At 39.7% G+C, this 23,967-nt stretch overlaps 2 protein-coding genes across 3 annotated transcripts; one reads left to right on the forward strand and one right to left on the reverse strand.

The window, feature by feature from the left end:
* Window positions 1-11: 11 nt before the first annotated feature.
* On the reverse strand, window positions 12-1,366 carry uqcr10 (ubiquinol-cytochrome c reductase, complex III subunit X). Its single transcript, XM_084046954.1, has 2 exons — window positions 1,196-1,366; window positions 12-344 (listed from the first exon to the last, which is right to left on the reverse strand). The coding sequence occupies exons 1-2, from the start codon at window positions 1,334-1,336 to the stop codon at window positions 294-296; spliced, it is 192 nt and encodes a 63-aa protein (XP_083903080.1). The 5' UTR covers window positions 1,337-1,366; the 3' UTR covers window positions 12-293.
* Window positions 1,367-1,861: 495 nt separating this feature from the next.
* Window positions 1,862-8,587, forward strand: zmat5 (zinc finger, matrin-type 5). 2 transcript variants are annotated; one of them, XM_084046793.1, is made up of 6 exons: window positions 1,862-2,007; window positions 4,091-4,257; window positions 5,362-5,424; window positions 5,523-5,603; window positions 5,977-6,085; window positions 6,656-8,587. In XM_084046793.1, exons 2-6 carry the CDS (start codon window positions 4,131-4,133, stop codon window positions 6,801-6,803), a joined length of 528 nt encoding a protein of 175 aa, XP_083902919.1. In that variant the 5' UTR covers window positions 1,862-2,007; window positions 4,091-4,130; the 3' UTR covers window positions 6,804-8,587. The 2 variants fall into 2 exon arrangements, with proteins under 2 accessions (XP_083902919.1, XP_083902918.1); XM_084046792.1 differs by having other exon boundaries at window positions 1,866-2,007; window positions 4,086-4,257.
* The last annotated feature ends 15,380 nt before the right edge of the window (window positions 8,588-23,967 follow it).

Consider the following 23,967-nt stretch of genomic DNA (forward strand, 5'->3'; position numbering starts at 1 on the left):
CTTGAGATCTGTGACATTTACACATCGTTTAATTTAAACAGTAGACAATTTACAAGTTAGGAGGAAAGTTGGGCGTGACAAACATTGGCATGGAGGAAAAACGACAGGAATTATCCCTCCATGTCCATGATATTCTGACCAGTCTGTAACTCCCATGGGATGTCTGGTAGCATGGTGTTAGATTAGAACATGTATCCCCAAACGATTCAGGTGTGGCATCCAGGAAAAACTGGACATCTCAGGTGACAACCTGCTTCATTTCTGCCACAAAACCAACCAGGCCACAATCCCATTTATTCGTCCTCCTTTTCCTCATAGTTGTGTTTGATGTGTTTCCAGAGTTTCTGCAGATGAAGGGAGAGCTGAATCAATGACATTGTTTTATAACACAACGGAACGGACAACAGGTAATAGAACTTACATCATCAGTAGCCCTGGATCAAGAGTCAAGACTATCATAGATCGATTTTGACGTTTGTATATCATATAGTTCTGGCCCAGAGCGGGTGCTATTCCCCATGGACTGAACATTTCACTACTGTCCAAGGTCTCCATTTTTAATAAAAAAAAAAGAAAACTATTTCGCTACTCATCGAAACAAAGGCTATTTTGTGTTGTTGTGTTTGGGCAGAAAATAAAATATATCTACCAGACGGAAACTATTTTAATTACTCACTCAACCGTGCCTTATACAAATTTGGTCAAGGTGAGTAAAACATAATTTCCGTATGGCGGACATATTGTATTTTCTGCCCCGAAAGTGCATCATACAGAGAAGGTGGGGTTTTGAGACGTTTGCCACCCTGGAGAATAGACTTCCAACAACACAAAACAGCCTTTATTTCAATAAGTAGCGAAATAGTTTCCTTTTTTTTTAAACTAAAGTTGGAGACCTCGCACAGCAGTGGGATTTTTAGTCCATGGGAATAGCACCAGCTCCTAACAGAGCGTTATAGAGAACTCGCTAACCTAACGATCTGCTGGACCAGAGCTACATATCATCATAGATATGAAAGCTAAAGACTGTCAGACTCGATCAAATACATCTATGATAGTCTTCATCCAAGGCTAGATGATAAGCAGCGGCCAGGATCAGCCACCCAATGCAATCTAGCCTAGCATGCTGCTAACGGTTAGCTCGTCCTCTACTAGAAGGTCAGGACACAGCGAGATGTGTTCTTTCTTCATCTCTTACCCCCCGGTTCATCTGCTCAAAGATCGCGTCTCCTCCCTGGTCGAACATCCTCTCGAAGAAGATAGCGCCGACCATGATGGTCACGGCGAAGGTGGATGTCCTCCTGAAGAGCAGGTTGTAGACGGACTTGGCCAGCGTCATGTTGTTGGATGGAGAGACGTTTGGGTTTGGAAGAGGGCGGAAGTGAGAGAGAAACTGACGTGACTACTTCCTTGAGCTGTTCCTTATGCTCTGCAGTGTGGTGTAAAGTAACTAAGTACATTAACGCAAGTACTGCACTTAAGTACAATTTTGAGGTATTTCCAGTATTTTCAATACTTTTACTTCTACTCCACTACATCTCAGATGCAAATGTTGTAGTTTTTACTCCAGTACAATTATTTGAACATTTTAGTTACTTGTTATTTTGTAGATTTAGATTATTATTATTACAAAAAGACATTAACCACTTCAACTCTATATACATTTCGGCAATTTGAAAATAGGCGATCTACAAGCTCACAATGCGTCGTGATGCGATGCATTGTGAGCTTGTAGATCTGCTATTTTCAAAATATTTTTTATACATTATTAACTGGCCTAGCGCTCCACACTCCAGTCCAGTTGGTGGCGGTAATGCTGGTTTGCCTACCGGAAATAAACCCCAAAGAAGAAGAAGAAGAAGAAGAAGAGCGAAATAAACAACAAGGAGCATGCAACTATTTACGTTTGTAGAGTGAGTAACATTAATACAAAGATAAGTCGATAAGTTTAAAGTTTGTAATTTGACTGATCTGATGTGGAACCGCAGAACTTGGACGTGTTTTGGCAAGGTAACTAATGTTATTATTACTTTACAATATAGCCATGAATACGATGGCTAACCGTTACACCATTGAGGATTGATTTTAGGTTGCCACACACACACACACACACACACACACACACACACACACACACACACACACGTACACACGTTCGGTTCCTCCAAAATTACTAACGTTTAGCTGCTTCAATTTTAAGCACCCTACAGCAGTGGTTTGATTGATTGATGTAGTCTACTTTATTTAGTAAGACATGATAACATCAGTACATGGAAGTACAAAAAAAATCACAATACAAGGTCTACTAAACTGGGAGACTCATTAAGCACTGAGCTTGTTTAAGATGAGATCCCCATGCACACAACTCATGATGACATGAGTTAGAGACAGACAGATATACACACTACTATACAGAATGTCATACAATCAGCTTACAGGTTACTGGTATGAAGAGTGAAACAATGTACAAGAGAAGAAAAATAAATGGGGGGGGGGGGGGGGGGGGGTGTAGAATTGCAGCCTCCTGAAGGTGTATCTTTAGGGCAGTTTTGAATGTGAGTAGGGTTTTACACTCCTTTACTCCTTTTGGTAGGGCATTCCACATTTTTGATGAATAGCATGAGAACGAGTTCATTCCCTTTGTTGAGCCAAATCTGGGTTGCACATGATTTCTGGAGCTGCTGGTGTTAAGATCATGGACTTCATTAACATTTAGGAAGTATTTAGACAAATACAGGGGGATCCCAATGTTGTGGTGTATCTTGAAGACCAGGCCCATAGCAAGTTGCTGTACTCTGTCCTCAACCCTAATCTATCCAATCCTAGCAAAATGAGCAGGGGTTAGATGGGTTTTGTGATTGAGGCCAAGAAGTAGCCTTACTAGTTTGTTTTGGGATGTTTGGAGCCTTGTTTTTAAGGCCTTGGAGGTGTTGTGATACCATGAAGTGCATGCATAATCATAATAACCTTGTATGAGGGCCCCTGCAAGAATCTTCAGAGTATTCTTACTGACAAGACGTCCAATCCTATTCAAAAAGCGTGTTCTTTGGTTAACCTTTTTGATCACTCTTTTGGCGTTTTTGTTACCGGAGAGGTTTGCCTCCAAGATTTCCTCCTTTCTTGTGATAACATCATCACCCACTTTGATCGTGAAGCTCTCAGCCTTGCTAAGGTTAGGACTGGACCCAAAGAGGATGGATTCAGTTTTACCCAGGTGTAATGATAGTTTGTTGTCGGAGAGCCAGGTGCAGATCTTGTTGAGTTCAGAGCTGAGAGTTTTCTCAACCTGCAGCCTGTTCCTCAAACTTTTCCTTCTCAAGGACCCCCAAAATGATATGTATTTGGCCGCGGACCCCCATCTGAAAATATTTTGTGCAAGGGACCCCCAGAAGCAAAGATTTGAGTTACAAATGTTCGCTTTAAAAATATATATATTCAAAGATTTGCGCAAATGTTCACAATTTTTCAAAAATAGCAGATCTACAAGCTCATAGCGCAGCACCAGCTTGTATATCTGCTATTTTTGAATAGGTAAAGTATAAAAGGCCAAAGTGGTTAAAATTATTGTGATGCTATATTAGCACATTTTGCTGGGGACCCCCCCCCCCCCCCCCCCCCCCACCAGGAATACAGCATATAACTGTGCAAGACGGGTTGCACTGGTATTATTTAGGAAGGAAAACATTAAAACGGCATAATAAATGGAATTACAAATTACATTATAATGTGTCCAGAATGAAGCAAATACGACAATATTCTGTAATATTACATATACATATACATATACATATAAATACAGATAAATTAATAAAGTATGAATCAGGATCTGGATTCTCTGGTATGAATGATCCATGTCTTAGCTTCTTATTTTAATGTATTTAATCAGTGATCATCATAATAATAATAATAATAATAATACTGGATGCACAACAACAGAATCGGACAACATCGGACATGATCTCACTTACAATTTTAATAGATTTAATCGCTGAATGTTCTACTTCTACTACTGTTCTATTTTTCCTCAGCTCAGCATGTGCTTATGACTTCATTAACTACTAGGTAATCTATTGTTTATTGTGTTTCAGGGAAGTGAAAGCTGAGAACTGTGGCCTAAACACGAAACTTGAGGCATGGGGAGGCGCTATTACTGTGACTACTGTGACCGCTCTTTCCAGGACAACATGCATAATAGGAAAAAACATCTGAATGGTGTTCAGCACCACAGAGCTAAAAAGGCTTGGTTTGACCATTTTAGAGGTAAGACTTGCTTTTGGCTTTGAGACTGCTACAGTTTGGCAGTTTAACATCAACTGGAAGTGGTTACATACAGGCTCATTTATTTAGATGATGCATATGCTTTATGCATCCAAATCTCAATCTGGCATTCCAAATGAGAAAGCTGAATCGAGATCCAGAATAGATGGGAAGTTTGAACGTAACAATAAAGGTGTGCTCAGTAGAGTAAATCTCCCGGGACCCTCAGGGTTCCTTGAGGGGGTTCCAAATGGAAACAAATACCCTTACTGCTTACGAGTACATTTGGTTCCATTTTTTTACTCTCAGAGTTATGGGGTTCCTTGAAATTAAAAAGTTAGAGAACCACTGCTCTAACTCCAATCTTTCGAACTGTCTGGGCCATGTGATGACAATGTTTTGGGGTTGTGTGTGTATGAAAAGGCATGAGGCAATGTGGGAAGGGATGTAATAAAGGTCTGTTATTGCATCATTACAGTGCAACCAGAGTGACAGGCTGAGTGGAGACAAATCTTTGGACATTGAAAACATTGAAAAGTAGTGTGGCATGGCATGTTGTCATCACTAGGACAAACATTATTACAATGTTATAGCCTGAAGGCTAATTCATAGTTCAGACATTGCATGAACAGACCAGAATCCACTGGGAAATAAAAATAATTCAGTTGTGGACCTCAGCATACAATGTTTGCGACCGCACATACAGTACATAGCGTTCACGTACCGACATGGCTCGGCATGAAACTGTTTAACATCGACGTCCATGCACACAGTGAAAAGCTGTTTCAGCTGTTCTGTCTTTAGACTTGTCAAATATAATGAGGCTTGCTTGATTTTAACAGTAGGACAGTAAAATGTATTGATATGTAGTAAAATGTATTTGTCAACACAATATGGAAAATAATCCTTTTGCAAATGGGAAAAGTTGGAAATGGATTGAGATCATGTTTAAACCATAGTCCTATCATGACTGGTCTATGGAAAGGCAAATGACTGCGGACGGTCCCCTTGAAGATGGTAGACAACGCAAGGTGGAGGGTAGTTTATAGTAGGATTCTCTAATTATTGGAATTAATTAAACCTCATTTTGCACTTTCTCTTGTGTAGACTACACAGCCATTCTGGACGATGAGAAAGCCAAGAAACCTTGCAGGAAGTTTCTCCAGACAGGTATAACAATTAACTACTGCATTCCGTCAAGAAATAGAAAACTTTATTATATAGTGGTGCGTGCGTAATATTCTACATTTTCTTTGTGTTTGCTTTAGGAAATTGTGGTTTTGGCCCCAACTGCAGATTTTCTCATATGTCAGAAGATGATATGGAAAACCTTAAAAGGCAAATTGAAGGTGAGCTGTGACCACACGATGGTGCTATCTACTACATCCTCTGTACACAAAGCCGTTACATCACCTAAAATCCTGAGAGTATATCACATCATAGCTTTAATGGATAATTACATTTTCATTCATTTTAAATACGTTTCATAGTCAGCAAAAATACAAATTGAAATGCTTAATGATGCGCAGCTTATACAGTACATACAGCACCAATGTCAAATAGTCTTGAGTTCTACAGTAGTGTATAACTACTGTAGAATTGTTGAATTGAATTGTATAACACTACAGCGTTTTGATTTCTTCATTAATAGGCTGTACTGCTCAACACGTTCAAGATGAGTGTTAATTAGCTTTAAGAAAACAGTGATTTTGTTATTTTCAGTTGAAAGGCAACATAATGAGGACCCTACAGACAAAAAATCCACTGGGTGGAGTGTAGAGAACTGGCTCATCAGGAGAGAGAAGAAAAGACCTGCCAACGACAGTGGAAGGTGTGAATGTCCATTATGCACTAAGCACTTTACCATGCATGGATATATTTACTCTTGAACTACGGCTGCACAATTATTCAGGAATAATTGTAAATGATGATTTTATGCTCCACAAGTATGTGATCCTGAAACTTGGCAATTAATTCAAACACATCTAGTCAGTTGTTGCACCTCCTTACCAAAGTTTATTATAACCAGAGCATTTCACAACCCATCTACATAGAGGAACCATAGAGAACAATTAAATTGAATGACTTTATTTTTATTTTTTACAAAGAATGTACAAAAATGAATCAAATAAAATGTATTTTGTCACCAAACAATAATCATTACAATAATCATGATCTGGATGGCAATATTTATTAGCCACTCAAGCCCTATATACTTTTGTCTTTCGCAATTTCTTAAAGAAAATGTAGATTTTTTTTGGAGGTTTTCACCAAGACTGACATGCCCAAAATAGGGACACAAGGTTGAAAGTGGTTAGGATTATAATTTTAGCAATAATCATGCAGCCCTGCTATGAACCATAATAACCATCTATTTTTATTTTTTTTTAAATCTCTACAGAGTTGAAAAAGATGATGAAAGTAATGAAGAAAACCAAACAGAATGTGATATTCCACCACAGCTCCTCTCCATTCCTGACCTCCCACCTTCACTGATGCCTCCTCCTCCAGGTGGATGGAAAGTCAAACTAGACACTGAATGGGGTTAAAAGAGGATTCATTACCCTATATAGATAGTTTTTAAGTATCAGGGTGTTAGTCGTTTAGAGCGGCCGTCTGGGAACAACGTACTAAACCGTATCTTCTATCTACACACACTTACACTTGAATAATTTATTTATGTCCACATTAATACAAGAAATAAAGTACAAGTGCAGTCAGTTAATGTGGTTGTCAGTTACAATCAATGTATATCTGAGACTATCAACCTCATTGTTGCATCCACACAAGATTGTAACAATTTAACAATGTGACATCACAAACAATATAAATTCATGGGTATAAAAAAATTCAACACCATCACATTGAGTGCTTACCAATGGTAGCAGATGCTGATCAATATTTTGCTAACTGCTTGGCCCTTCTCTTAGGCCAGCCATCTGAAGACCTCTTACAACTAACTTGTTCACATGACCCAGGCTGACAAATTTAAAAAACAAAACGTTTACACCTGTAGCATAGCTTTGAAATAGTCTACACACCAACTTACATTTCACCATGTTGGTTAAAAAGGCAAGAGGCTGTAGTCAAAAGTACAGCCAACCTCCAGGACGAACACTTGATTTTTGTTAACATCAGGGGCGTTAGCTGTTATATTGGAGAACACTTCTGAGTCATCACTACACAGGCTGCACATGCTCTGCAGCCTGTGTAGTGGGCTGCACATGCTCTGCTTTACAATATAATGCCTATTGGAAGACCTGGAAGTGGACAAGATATCTTTTTATATCAGATCCCCTATTCTGTCATGTCTATACAGTGTATATATATGTAAAGCCCCCCGTATGTATGGAAACCATTTAAGATGTGAGACATCTTAAATGGTATATCTGATTAGAACCATGGTGTTTACAGTGAGGAGTATGACTGTCAGGAAGCCAGATGGAAAGATTAAGCCTAGTTGGTAGAACCTGTAGTCTTCCTTTTATAGTGAAGGTAACAATGCTCTCATCACTTTAAACACTGCATGGGAGACAGGGTGTTATGCTGCAGGGAGGTATGCCAGCTTCCCTTCCATTTCCTACTCAGTCCAGTGATGTTTTTGCCTCTGTTGTGCCCTCAAAGAGGTGAAGTCTGGCATTTGTTAGTGGAAGTTTGTGTTCCATTAAAAGTTGCTCACAGAGATGTTGGGTTCAGTTACAACTTCAGAAGAGGCTCTGAGATATCCACTGACTCAAAGTCAGACCCTACCCAGTCGAGGCTTACTTTTACCCGCTATAAAGGTCATTCAAGTCAGGCCAGTCTGACCACACACCAAAGCCAGGGGAGTGACTGTCCAGCTTTTCACTGGGTTTCAATTTAGAGTGACTTTCCAGCTTTCCACTGAGTTTCAATCTAAAGCCTGGGATCCGACTCACAAGCCAAGGGGACCTTGCGCCTCTGTGGATCTAAAAACGGAGAAGCTCCAGTTCTCTGACATATTTGTCATCACTGTTAAGCATTTTTACTAGATGGGAAATTCTTGTGGCAATACACTCCTAGACCACCCTCCTGTTTACATGGTGTCACTTGTAGAGTGCATATTTAGTCCAGTCCACCTTCTTACTAAACGCACAATGATTTATCATTCAAATCACATTGTGATTTTTGTTTTAATACGTATGTACATTGGAGAAAAAATGGTGCTGTACTTGGCCAGTGCAATCTGTCTGATCACCTCCAATTTGGTGGTAGGAGTGATGCATTAAATCAATGTCCATTTAACAGACAAGACAGACGGACACCTTTAGTTGTGTACACGTCATGAAATAAAAATGTATTTTGTCTTACAATATCTTAGATTTTTGTTGTATTATTCCGAGGTTGTTTCATAATGATGCCATTTACTTTACACAACAGGTAGAGAGCACCTGCATGGTTCCTAGACTCCTTGTCATAACATAATCATCTCCTTGTGATTGTGATTATCAGCTAACATTTTACAGGTGTTTGTGTGGCATTGAATTGGTTTATAGGGTTTTGTTAGTTGTGAACACATCAAATTATTATACAATATTTTTTAGATGTTTGTTGAATTATTCCAAGGTTTCATAATGATTTAATTTACTTGACACAACAGGCAGAGCAACTGCATGGCAGCAGTTATGCTGGTGCTCACTTGGCATCCAATGGGATGTGCAGAAAAACAATAAATAATTTTCATGATATTCCCCACTCAGAGAAACAATTATGCACCAATTAGCGACTTAACTCAGTGGACCATGCTCCCCCCTGATGGATAATTATTTGATATGCATCTTCTAGTAAACAATGTGGGGCTTTACAAACAAATTATAATTTGTGAATGATATGCATGTGTGGTTAAATGATTCTCCAGAGATAGGGCATGGGCAAAGATTGCCAGCTTGGATATTCTGGGATCACTTCAATTGAATAAAGGTACCCAATGTAAAATAATTGTTAACATTTTGGAGGAATTATATGTTTTTATGGTTCTATTGCTCATGGTGAAGCTGCTCTTCCATTACCCTGGCCATTAGTATGCTGCTCACATTTTTGGTTCCATAATTGGTAGTATACTCACCGTCCTTCACTGCTCTCCTTCCTCGCTGCTCTTAAGACCTTCACCTCAACCAGTAACAAGTGGCTGTGCTGAGAGACAATGTTTTGAATTTACAGCCTGAACCACTTAACCCATTAAGACCTGAGGCCGATCTCTAGTATTCTAAATCAGTTTTATGAAAAATGTTTTTTTCATGTGTGTTTTATATCAGTGGTGCTCAAGCTATTTCATGCCAAGAACCCCCAAAATTATATGTATTTGGCCGCGGAATATTTTGTTCCAGGAAATCCCAGAAGCAAAAATTTCAGAGTTAAAAATGTTCGCTTTAAAAATATATATATCAAAGATTTGCACAAATGTTCAAGATTTTTCAAAAATCCTATTTTTAAATAGCCAAAGCATAAAATGACACCGATGTTTTCCTGGTTTTAATGGGTTAAACCCTATAGGCCTATAGGACAGTGGGTCGGGACCCATGTTTTCTTTTTTCTTTCTTTTTTTTTAATCAAACATTTTACGAAATGTCAAATATTCATTCAACATAATTGCATAGATTTTCAAAATCAAAGAAATGTCATGGAAAAAAACCCATTTAAGAAGTAGTGAAAATAGAACTACAAGTGTCACAACGCAACACATTGTGAGCTTGTAGATCAGCTATTTTCACTATTTTGGGTCCCGGGGAGACATGAAATTTCTCTTGTGTCCCGAGCTAAAAAGTTTGGGAACCATTATAGGTTATACTTCATTGTCTGTTTGTTTGATTGATTGAATACTTTATGAACAGTTTGCAAATAGTACAGTGGTACGATTATGCAAAGATGCTAAAAGGATAACACAAAAAGCCCTAAGGGTTTGTTGTTTACGTCAAATAGTGAAAATGGCCCATATACAAGCTCACAACCAGTTTTCGCTGAATATTTGCCGGTTATATGCTCAGAAATAGAGACGCAAGAGTTCATGTTGTGAGGGACAAAGGTGTGACTTTAATGCCATAAAGTCCAGCATTGCCCTTGAGAACCTTTGTTGTTGTAATGTGTAGAATACATTCTATTTATTATGACTATTAGACTAGTCACTAGTGTGATAATGTGTAGAATTAATCATATTTATTATGACTATTGTGATAATCTGGAATCGTGTTGATATCATAATGCAGCTATATCTATTACAAACCTAGTAGTAGCATCTACAATATCTAAGAAATGAATTGACTCAAGGCAACTCGTTATACAAATAATGAGATTTTCATCTCATGCTGCAATCATATCCAGACAAATTACTTGTTCTAAGGGGGGTGAATGTTATCACCCCCCTTATCAACCAATTAACCTCAATCTGAATAATATGATTTCTAGCACATATATATTTTACCAGCTGATCTACAAGCTCTTGTATTGCTTGTATTATCTGCTGTTTTTGAAAATGTTGAAAAAATGTCCAATAACATGCCCACAATAAGGTTGCCAGGTTGAAAGTTGAAAGCTGGCTAACTAAACTATAATCAGCTGGGCATTCGTAAGCACATACCCATATCCTTATTTATTCACAAAGACAACGATAAGATAGCATTTGATCAACACTTAGTTAATAAAAAGATTAACATAACCATAACCATAGAGGCAAACAAAAGCCACCCACAAAAACTGTGGGAGGCAATAAAACAATTAGGCTGCAACGGAAAAATTCAGACAGTTTTAACAGTTTCTTCACCACAGTTGCAACCCAGTTGGAAAGCAAACTCCCTCAGCATTCAGGTCTGTATGGCCCTGACCACATTCAAGCTCACTATGAGAAACTAGGGGCTAAAAAAGATTCCTTCTCTTTCAAACCTGTATTGACTGATGATGTGCAAAACAAACTCCTCGCCCTACAGCCAAACAAGGCCACCGGCCTTGACAACATCCCCACCAGAGAGACGCAGCGGTCTCCATTGCTCCCATAGTAGCCCACATTACAAACTTATCCATCAGTCAGTGTCACGTCCCACAAGAATTCAAGTTGGCAAGAGTAATCCCGCTATATAAAAAGGAAGCAAACTAGATCCTGGCAACTACAGGCCTGTTTCCATCCTTTGTTCCATCTCAAAGGTTATAGAGCGATTAATCCAAGAACAAATCAACAGCTACCTCAGCGAGCGTAAACAGTTGTTTGAATTCCAATCGGGCTTCAGAACATCCCACTCCACTGACACATGCCTACTGTATTTGACCGACTACATCAAACGTGAGGTAGACTCGGGCAAATACTGCGGCATGGTCATGCTGGACCTCCAAAAGGCGTTTGACACTGTAAACCACTCAATTCTACTTGATAAGCTGAAGGCGATTGGTTTTGATTGCACATCACTAAATTGGATGAGATATTACTTGGAGGGTAGAGAACATGTGGTTGACATCAACGGAACCATGTCCTCATCCCTCCCGGTGAGCTGCGGGGTTCCTCAAGGCAGCATTCTAGGGCCGTTACTGTTCCTTCTATACATTAACGACATGAATGCTGCCTGTAACTGCAAACTGTTCCTGTTCGCTGATGACTCGGCACTCCTGATCTCGGGTGAGGACAAGTTGCAAGTTGAGGAAGCTCTCAGCTCTGAACTCTCAAAAATCCGTACCTGGCTTACCGATAACAAACTGTCACTACACCTTGGGAAAACTGAATCCATTCTTTTTGGGACCAAACATTCCCTCAGCAAAATGAAGGTACATGACTTCAAGGTCAAAGTCGATGACACAATCATCACTAGCAAAGAAGAGATTACCTATATGGGATGTATTCTTGACAAATACCTGACAGGTGAAAGCATGGCAACAAAGGTGGTCAAAAGAGTAAACCAGAGAACCAGATTTATAGGCAGAGTTTCCTCTTTTGTCAACCCCCAGGCCCTCAGGACCTCTCAGGGGCCCTGATTCAGCCCCTTTTTGACTCTGCTTGCTCCTCTTGGTACTCCAACACCACAGTGTCACTGAAGACTAAGCTTCAAACCTCCCAAAACAAACTGATTCGACTACTTCTCGGACTGGGGCCCATGACCCACCTTTCTCCCACTCACTTTGCCAGCCTAGGCTGGCTCAGGGTGGAAGACAGGGTTAAACAACTAAAAATGGGACTGGTCTTCAAAATTGTAAATGCAGATTTGCCCGAAATGCCCCCTATACCCGCATATCTGTATAAATACCTCGAAAAAGTTAGTGACACCCACAGTCACGAAACTAGAGGGAGCGTAAACAACAATCTGGTACCACCATAAAACAAACATGGGCAAATTCTCCTTCTACAGCACAGCCACCAAGGATTGGAATAGTCTAACCCCATCCCTCAAAAAATGCAGTTCGCTGGGCTCATTCAAAACGGCCCTAAAAACTCATCTTTCTGGAGGCCAAAAGAGGAGCTAGTACCAGTTTCCCTGTAGACAGACGACCCCCCCCTCCCCTTTTTTTGTATATATTTTTTATTTTTCATGCTTTTTTTGTACATAGTGGTATTTTTTCTCTGTATTTTTATGTTGATTTTTTAACTGTTTGGTTGCTACTATATAATTATGTCTATGAAATGAATTCAAGGACCCCAACGGAAACAAGTCCGCAAGGACTTTTTTGGTCGGACCTTTTTGACAAAAGTATTATAAATGCAACTGTGTTGTTTTACATTCTTTTGCCTAATAAAAATTTCAATCAATCAATCAATCAACAACTGTCAGAAATACACTGGAAAAATGGTCCATGCATTTGTCACAGGTTACATTACTGTAAAGTCCTCTTTGCAGGACTACCTCAAATGACTTTTGGAAGGCTCCAGCTCATCCAAAATGATGCAGCCAGAGTGCTCACAAGGACAAGAAGAACTCATCATATTACTTCGGTGCACGGCTTATTTAATTGACGCCATTGATTTAAAAATACGTATTACTATTTATAAGGCTCTGATTGGTCTAGCTCCCAAATCCATTTCTGACCTGCTCACTGCTCATAGACCATCAGGCCTCTCAGATCTTCAGATAATGGTCTCCTAGCCAAGATTAAAGTAAAATCTATGTCTGGTAAGGGTGTATTTGGTCACTGTGGACCTACTCTTTGGAACAAATTACCATATGACCTGAGATTTACAGAAAGCCCTGTGTCCACTTCTGTGTCTAGGCTTAAGACCTTTCTGTTCTCCCTGGCCTTTGATGGTTGGAGTGGGGTTTATTAATAATCAAAATGAAAAGTTATTAATAAAGCCATTTCTTGTTTTTGCCACTGTGGATTTCATACAGAAAACTATCAAACTATCAAAAAGTACTGTGGTCCATAACCTGTTAATAACATTAGTGATTACATCTGATTGCTTTAGAAATATTTTTACTCAAAGCTCTTAAAGATAACATTGAGATTGTCATGTTTTGATAGTATCAAAACGAACACATAAGGCAGTCGTGTCATACATTATTCTCAGGCTGGACATAACAGGAGGACATAGCATTACATTACAGTTACCTACCTTGAAATCTTTTTTTCCTGCCTTTGCGCTCCCCTGACCTTTGCCTGCAAGCAGTGATGGAAGAAGTACTTACATTTTTACTAAAAGTATCAATACCACAATGTAGAAATACTCTGTTACAAGTAAAAGTCAGTGTCGCACGCACGCACGCACGCACGCACGCACACACACACACACACACACACACACACACACACACACACACACACACACTCAAGGACCTTGCACACACACCATCAGCTGAGTCTGAGTTTCATCTATTTGTACACATTACATTTTTAAGTAACACACAAGGACTGAAAGGGTTTTTATAAGTGTATTTATTGACACTGTGAAGTTAAATTATGTGTTGGTCTACCTGTCTGTCTCTCCTCTGCAGTGCTGGCAATCTGGCAATGCTGCCTTTTTTCTGGTCCCCTAGGCTAGGGGATCCTGGTTGACAGGATTTAAGTGGTTAAATCAGCCATCACAGAGACTAACACGCTATACTGTCTGTACTTATCATATATGTCATATCTTCATCAACAACTCACTGGAGGATCTGTCCAATAATGACATTATAGTAATTTGATGGATACTCAGTCTCTGGACACTAAGTCAAGCAACTAGTTGTGTGTGTGTGTGTGTGTGTGTGTGTGTGTGTGTGTGTGTGTGTGTGTGTGTGTGTGTGTGTGTGTGTGTGTGTGTGTGTGTGTGTGTGTGTGTGTGTGTGTGTGTGTGTGTCCTCAGGGGAGCACCAGGTAGTGTGTCGGCTCTAGCTGTGAGATAGAAGATGAAGACCTCAGGGGAGAGTGGGAGTGTTGTCCTCCGCTGAGTCATGGACCTGTCAGTCTAATGAAGACTTGCTATATTTGAAAATAAACTCAGAAATTGGGAGTTAGTCTGTCCAAGAGGCTTTCAGCGCTTCAACGTGTCGAACCACATTATCATCAAAGACAAGACAGACATTTAAAGAGCTAGAGTAATAGGAGGCCCTCAAGGCAATAGCACAAAGACTTGAGTGAAGAACCTTTTGTCAGATTGAATCTATTAGTCGCCTTGAGAAGGTGTAGTACTTTGGACACTTGAGAATGTTGTTAAAACATGCCCATATAGCAGCAATAACGGGGGCCAGGCAGGCAATATGCCCAGAATAGACAGAATTTGAGAGAAAGAAGCCCATGCAATAAAAAAAAAGTGAGCAGTGGAAACAGCTCACAACAAGAGTCAATGCCATTGACTTTAAATACCTGGGCTCATGGGTCAAAAACTGACCTTAAAGTGAGGAAATCACTTGCACTAAGCTTCTTCTCAGCGACTGTAGAGTCTGTTATCCAACAATAGACCCCTTAACAGACGACATCACACTGATAAGAACCAGTATGCGTGCAACCAGTATGCGCGCAATGAAACCCATTCTATCAGGTCTCGCTAGGACGCGCCTCACTAGCCAACATAGCCCTGGTCCAGAGCGTTAGTAGGAAAAATCTGATAATAATTCTGGTAAAAATTCAATTGACCAGATCTGTAGAGGGCACTGTGGAGCAACCAAACACGTTTTTCCTTCCGGTGAAATATTTTATTTTCTGGCCAAAAAGTGTATTTTACAGAGAAGGTGGGTGCTGAGAGGCTTCCCAGTTCCACCTCCGAGAACAGACTTCAACAACACAAAACAGCCTTTGTTTAGGTGTGTAGCGAAATGTACAAGCGCAGAGCCCAGCGCCTGGCAGGGCGTTAGAGATAACTCACTAACGCTCTGGACCAGGGCTATGGCCAATAACACACAAGGGGGTTGGGGTGCGCTGAAACCAGCGCCCCCCGAAACAACAGGTTGGGAATTGATTGCGTGAAACAATCACCTGCGCGTCCAGTCTCAGTGTTAGTAAACAAATAATTGGTATATATGGCTGTGAGTGCTGGACCCTCAAGCCTGCCCTACTGAAGTCCCTGGCCGCTGTGCTACACCAGAATGCTATGAGCAATACTAAACATCAAGCAGGATGGACATGTTACTAACAAGCACCTGTATGGGATGGGTGGCTACCAAGGGTGAGTGAGTAGATGGCAGGTGGGTCACTGCCATTAGCACTGGGAGCTACCAGCACCAGCAAGGGAAGGAATAAACAGGCAAAGCTAGCCAGATATATGGAGGACTGGAGACGCTGCTGGAGGACTTAGAGAGAGGGGGGCTCTATCTCTCTTTGATAAGTTCCAAAATCTGACACTGGCCATCACTTACTCAACTGATGGAGTCAAGTAGAAGACTGCTCAAGGTAGGAACCTTTCCTCCTCCTTCTTTTTTTGCTGCTGCTGCTTTTGTCGTATGATTTGTGTATATTAATGTGATTCAAGTTGTTTTTATTATTTCTATAATTTTGGGACCCAATGATTGGGTGGCAATGAAACATCTTCAGTGACAGTTTGTGGCTCTGCATGGACTTGAATGCTGATGTGAATCTGCAGTGTGTATGTTGTGTTGTTTCTGCTGTTGAAGGTGGTGAGTCGTGACAGGGTACAGTATATGTGTATGAGGCTCTTGGTCACTTCAATTATCCTGCGTGTGAGTTTGCTTTTTCCTTTTAAGTTCAAGCTAGGTTCAAGGTTTTGGTCTTGGTGCCAAATGTAAGCCTATTCTTCCTGGACATTATTGATTCATTCATTCACTCACTCACTCACTCTCTCTTTCACTCTTTCAGGCTGTTGCTCTATTGCTGTCATATTAGGCCCCAGTGACTGGGTGGCAATGTATCATAATCAGTGGCTGTTTCTGGCTCTTGAATGAAGACTGATGTGAATCTATTGTCTGTATTGTTTCTGTTGTTTGAAGGTAGTGAGTTGTGACAGGGACCGGTACACAGTATACACGTATGTTGACTGGCTCTATTGATCACGTTTGCTATTTACTTTAAAGTTCAAGTTAGAGGTTTTGGACTAACAGCCTTCAATTCCTGTTGTGGATCTACATTATGTCTGTTGTGTTGTTGCTGCTGTTGAAGGTTGTGAGTTGTGACAGGGTAGTTCATATGACTAGAAAAAAACACCCATCTGGTGTTTAGGCCCTTCCTACGTGAAAGCCCCCGTACCCCGACACTGCGTCCTGTCAACTGTGCCCATCACCTTTGAGTGTAATCTATATTTATCATAGTATGTTGTAAAGCCTACAAATAAGCAGCAATGTAGTGTTGTTTCTGAACATGTGAATTATGGCAGATGTTGGTGCTTCAAAATAACGGTGCCAGAACAAGTTTCTTAAAAAGTGACTGCACAGTTAGGCCACAGCTGCACAAAATGTCAGGGAAAAAACAAACAAATACACTTTGCTTGGCCCCCAATAATAATAGTAGCTTTATAATTTCTACCTAGTAGCAAGCCATGTATAGTTGACCAGTCATACTGTACGGCTTGGAAACCGTGGCACTGACGAAAAGACAGGAGGCAGAGCTGGAGGTGGCAGAATTGAGGATGCTATGATTCTCTCTATGATTCTCTTTCTCGTTTGAGGATCAGAAATGATTACATTAGAGAAGTTTGTGGATAAAACAAGAGAGACTAGGTTGAAATGGTTTGGACATGTACAGACGAGAGATGAGGGGTACATTGGGAAAATTATGCTGAAGATGGAGCAGGCAAGAGGAGAAGAGGAAGGCCAAATAGGAGGTTTATGGATTCAGTGAGAGAGGTGCAGGTGACTGGTGTGACAGAGGAAGACTCAGAGAACAGAAGCAGATGGAAACAGATCCGCTGTGGTGAACCTGATGGGAAGTAGCCGGAAGTAGCCGAAAGAAGAAGTTAAGTTTATGTTCACAATAATATAACGAAACAAATAAACTAAAATGTCTATATTGTGCAGTGGAGCGTACCAGATAATTTTGTGTCATCAACGCCATGTCAGTCTTGCCCAAATATGGAGCCATGTCTAAATGAGATTATGAAGGGTGGGGAACTGCATGAGATTCTTAAGTCACAAAAAAGCTGTCATTGACAGATTTTACAAATGTTCTGTTTCAGTCACAAGAAATCTGACTTTGATCGGTGTAGTAGTTTGAAAGTTAGCCGCAGACACCCAGACAGAGACATCGGGGCAAAAACATAATCGCCCCCTGCCTTCAGGCTGTCGGAGATAAATTAAGGCCACAAATTCATCCTCTAGCAGCTGATTTTGGTGACTGCTAGAATCCTACATGTTTGATCGACCAGACGACCACAAAGTACTAAAATGGTATGCAGGAAAATGGGGTTGCCTCAGGGAACCCAGCTGTTGAATGGTTCCGCTCTTATCTCACAGGCAGAATGTTCTTAGAGGCCTCTTCATCTCAGGTCCCCATCACATGTAGGTGTTCCCCACAGGATCCATACTTGTTCCCATTCTATTTTCTATTTACATAATCCCTGGATACAACATCCACTTCCATTGTTATGTGGACAGTCAGCTCTATAGTACATCCCTCTAAAAACCCAGGGATGCCATGCCATGTGGTGCATAATTTCTGGTGTTTCTGACAGTAAGTGTTAGAAGTCACAGACAGTCACCTCCAGCTGAACAACAAAACAATCTGAGATAATTTTATTTGGCCCCTCAGACCTAACCAGCATTATTCAGGGTAATCTTGGCAGCTTGTCCTCTAGTCTAATGTTAAGCATGGTGCATTGGTGCCCGTAACTTGAGTGTGATTTTCGACTTGGAGCTTTGGTTGAATCTGGTGAGATTCAATCATGTTTCCTCCAGCTATGGAACATTACTCAAATTAATTCCTGACTTATACAAGGTGAGGTGAGGTGCTCCTCAGGCAGGGGTCGCTTGTCTGCTTCGACTCGTAACCAGAAGTGACCTGGCTTTGCTGTCAGGGATCCTCAGCTCTGCACTCCTAGCCTAAGGATCTCAGACTAGCAAACGTATGTTTTCTTCTCAAAATATACTTTTATGGGAAAGTATTGTTTTTTTATCAATTCACAATTTCTCCTGGTTTTATTGTCTGATTGGTTTATTGTTTTATTATTGTGATTGTTATTATAATCATCATCAGTCAGGAATTACATTTTCAACTTTTAATCAGGTTATCATTTTGTTACATCATTTGAATTACATCAAATTTATGAAAGACTCTAATAATACAAATTTATTATGAATATGATTTATTTCAAATTACACTGTACCACTACCAATAGATGCTTTTTTACCACACTTGCTGACCTAAGATTCTATTCTATCTATTATGGTATGACAATAAGTGCTCACATGATCTCTGTCTTCGTGTTCTTCTCTTTGACCCCTCCTTTTTTTGCATGAAAACTTTTAGTTCTGTAATGACGATATATGTATTTTATAACTTATTGTTGTATATGAGATGCACATGGTGATGCACACCTTCACTTTGTCAAGTCTCCAACACTGGCAGCATCAGTGACCTATGATTACGCTGTAGGGCAGCCGTAGCTTGCAGAGACTAGAGAGAGGCTGTCTGGTAATCACCCTTTTTGATTCTCCCCAGCGTGTGTTGAAGTGTCCCTGAGCAAGACACTTAACTCCTAATAAAGGTCTGCCATCCTAGTAAGCCTTAGCCAACGTTGATGAAATGTTCCCTTCACGGCCGCTGCCTAGAGCTCTAGATTTACCCTGTGCAACATTTTGCTAAAATATTCTTTCTTTAGTTCCAGTAACTCATTCAGAATGCTGCAGCACGTCTAGGTGTGATGGGGGATAACTGATTTAAGCAGTCACACCTGGCCACTCATTTGAGCTAGGTATGACATACCTGTTGTGCATGAAGTTAATCGATGTACACAGGATAATCAGTCATCCTCACACCCAGACAGTCTCAGCCTGAACAGTCATCCCCTCACCCATGCGGGGGGGGGGGGGTTCATCCTGCTGTGCTTCGATTAAGTTGATTCACAACAGGTGTGCATTTACACATAGCAATGAGTTTGACTCAGGCCAAGTGTGACTGCAAGTCTTTGACTATATATGCTAAACACGTGTAGGATACTCCCCTCCAGTGGATTATGACATTATCTTTCAAACAAAGTTGTTAACTAAAAGTGCTCCTTGGAACGCAGGTCTCCGCCAACTCAGGTAGGTTAGTGTGGGCCAGCAATGTTCGGAATTCGCCAATCAGGCTGGAATGTGAAAAATCACTTGACTAAAGAGATAATATGTACCGATTTGCGTGATGTTTGGAAAACATTTGTTGGAGTAATATAAAATAAATTGTTTTGCAAAAAGTGTCTTCCTGTTGGCGCTATAATAGTGCAATGTTGAAAGGCTGGTATTTGTTCCTCAACATAGTCGAATGTGTGTGCAAAGTTTCAATCGAACTGCGTTCATGATTTGCGGCATTTTGTTCAAAACGGGCCACTCTTTAGATGTCAATCTTAGCCAATCAGGATGGAATATGACAAATCAAACAGATCCGTCTTGATCACATGACTATAGAAATCATGTGTACCGATTTGCGTGAAATTTGGATAAGATCTGAAGGAGTAATATCCAAGAATGTGTTTTACATAAGTTGGCCTCCTGGTGGTGCTATAAAAGGCAGATGTGAAAAATGCAGGGCAAAGGTTTTTCCTTGGCATCTAGGGAGTGCACATACAGTGCAGTTTTTTACACATGCAGTTTTACACAGAATGGTGCAGTTATAGGTAAAAACACGAATCGGCTTGTTATGGTGCCACCATGAGGCTGATTAGAACATTTTCAAGTGGCATTTCTTCCTCGGCCTAGTGAGACTGTGCGTGCAATTCTTTTTTCATGATTTGAGGCATTTTGTTCAAAACCGAGCACTCCTGCAAACTGCCCATGTGAAAAATGTGGGGCAGAGGTTCTGAATTGGCATCCAAGGAGTGTGTGTGCGGAGTTTTGTTGCGATAAAGCCAACAGTGCCGGAGATTAGCTGTTCACAGACGGAGGGGGCGACGGACGGACGGACACACACACACGGACGGACCGTGTGCAAAACCTTGTCTCGGCCATGCCTTTCGGCCTGGCGGAGACAAAAATGACAGATCGCACGCACGCAAGCATACACACACTTCTAAATTGAGTTTGTTAAAATGACATTGACGTTTCGGTCAAAAGGGCCTTCATCAAGGTCCTTGTGACCGAAATGTCAATTCGTTTTTGAGGGTTTCCTTTCCTTTTTTCTTTTTGAATTCCCTGGCCTGTACCACGGAATAGAGAGAAAGCAGATTGGTGTGCGTGTTGTTTTCAACTTGACTACACAAATGAAACCAGAACAGTTGAAAGGATGAATCTCCTTTCATGTTTATTGGACTACATGCATCCAGACACCACTTACATGAGTGCATATTTGATGCAGTAACCAGTATGTGCAGTTACAGTACATACACTTTGACTCACCAGGACATTCTCAATGTAGAGATGAAACATAATGCCACACTGTAGTATAGTAGTACATCAAATAACAATAGAAAATCTGAACTTTCATGGTTCACAGATTAGACATTTTCCATTCCTTTAGTAAATCGATATTGCATTAATATTTATTAGGTGTTACAATATCATGACAGTCATTTCAACTCCAACACATCCAGAGGCAGGTAATTATTTTCCACCAAGACAGTAATTTTTCCCCAAAAAGATTTTTCCCTGGTTTCTAAAACTTGAAATAACCTTTAGACAAGTATCAGAGCTGCACAGTGTTTGACTTTGTAATAACAAAAGCACACAATTGAAGACAACCAAATTAAATAACGTATCTGGAAAAAGGGAATCATCAGGGAATCTTTTAACATACAGTAGTCTACTGTATATAACCTGCTCTTTAAACAGCAACTCAACATAGAGAATAGGATACACAATAGTTATTTCAATATCTATTTTGCATCATTTATTATTTCATACAACAGCTAGATTTTACATTAACATGGCTCCAATACCATAAATGTTGTGTTAGCATGAGAGGTAACATCACAAGCTGTTCTCACATAAACAAGTGTTAGATACTAAAGATAAAATATCAATTTAATTTAGAGTATTGTCCACATTCTTCTTCCACACTGTTTAAACTTTTGTCTGTTATGGAGTAGTTTAGGTAAACTTTAAGATAAAAAGAGCAAGAGAAAATATATAGCATTTCATAAAAGTAATTTTGATATGACAAACGTTTGTAAAGAAAAAGTCTGAAAAATAAATATTTGACAGGGGAAAAGCTAATGTAACTGCATGGCCTCAAAGCACAATAATAATTGTATTTAGAGTCCATCCAGCTCCAGTTTTCTCTATTTCTTTCCCCTCTTTTTGATTTTGTTTTCATTATTTTTATATATTCTTTCTTTTACAAAATATTGTGTTTACATTCATAATCACTTAGATTTAATGTATCACTTTTCCAAATAAGAAAATATAACCATTATGTAATAGGTTAAACAATAGGATTGTGGTCCATGTCAAAACATTGTTCATGATATGTGTCCTTCACAGCATACAGCAAAATGTGTAGAGCTTTTTGAAATTGTCTCCACATCTACTTAAAATGTGACATTTACAGAAACATTTCAAATACTATATATATTTTTTGTTGTAATGATCACTATATCATTTGCATAATCATTTCAATAGATACAACAGACTTTAAAGTTTGATATCACATAAAATACACATTATTTCTAATTCATTGTACATGCATGTGGGCTGTGCGTGTTTAGATGGAGGAGATGAGTTGTCTGAGTGTGAATACCCTTGTACTGATTTACAATGCATCATATTATTATAACGATGTCATGTAAATACTTTAGGTCTCAGTGTCTTATTGGTGCTGCTTACATTCAGTCACAGTTGCTCCTCCTGACCTACACAGTAAAACTGCAGGTGCATATCTTATACAGATACTCTGCACGCACGCACGCGCGCGCGCGCACACACACCAAGTATACGATGATGAGGAGAAAGCTTTGCCCTGGACTTATTATTCTGGACTTATTGCATAAAAAACATTGATACATACGTAGGTGCTTATTTTTCTATTTAATTTTTTTCCGAGAAAGAGTTTTTATGATCTGATTTCATTATATGACCTTTTATTTAGATCACACTGTGCAATGTGGATTACTACACAAGTATTCTGAATAATATCAAAGTTCAGTCCAGGTTCAACCATGTAAAGCTGTAATGTCTTAATGTTTGTTATTAAGGGCGTAGATTTAGATTTATATTTCTAACTCCCATCTGGAACTCTTCAGCTGAAGAAACCTACCTACCTACCAACCGACAGACAGACAGACAGACAGACAGACAGACAGACAGACAGATAAACAAGCACAAACAGACAGACAGACAGAGAGACCGATAAACAAAGAAACACCAACAGACAGACAGAAAGAAAGAAAAACAATAAACATACTACCCAAGAAAGCTAAACGAAGTAAAAAAAAAAAGTGACATCCTTTGAAGTGGGCTATGCTGGTGCTCTCAGGATCAATAGACCAGACTGTGCAGTTCTAGTTGGAGTATGATGGATTTGGTTTTGTCACAAGTTTGGCCTGTGTAATGCAGTATAATTCCAATCTCTCTTTCATCTTTCTTGTCACTTTCTTACTTGCTCTACTTTGATCACACCTCTTTAAACTGGACCACTTGAATATTTTGGAAGAAAAAACAATTCTTCCCATAGTTCTATGGAAAATTAAACATACTCTGTGAAAATGTATGTTGGGGTGGAAGTCTTGAAATGACCTGTGTCATTTTTATGCTTTTATCTTACTATGCTTTTATTGTTAATTTGTTATGCTGATAGTAGAATGTAGAGCGACAGGAAACCTAGGGAAAAGAGAGGGGAGATATGCTTGACATGATGGGAGGTGGATTTGATTCGGGGTCCTCACAACTCATAAGGATGCACTAACTGGCTGAGCTACCAGGCACTCCACAGTCCACAACCTTGTCTATGAACTGAGAACAGATCCTAGACAAATTATTAATATAACTATAATAACAATAATAATAAAATGCATTATTATTATTACTATTATTACTACTACTACTGTCTATGTGCATATTGATGTATCTGTGCCAAATTATTGTCTGAAACGTAAAAACATAAAGAAATCGTAATATATTCAATTGCTTGAATATCAAAGGATGTCAGTTCATGTTTATTAACACCTTTAGAGTGTCTCCCAGATATCAGATTGTTAATATCAAACCACATTGAATACTTCATTCATCATTTAAA

Source organism: Gymnoscopelus microlampas (assembly GCF_963454915.1).
Source record: "Gymnoscopelus microlampas genome assembly, chromosome: 21".
NCBI classification, from domain to species: Eukaryota; Metazoa; Chordata; class Actinopteri; order Myctophiformes; family Myctophidae; genus Gymnoscopelus; species Gymnoscopelus microlampas.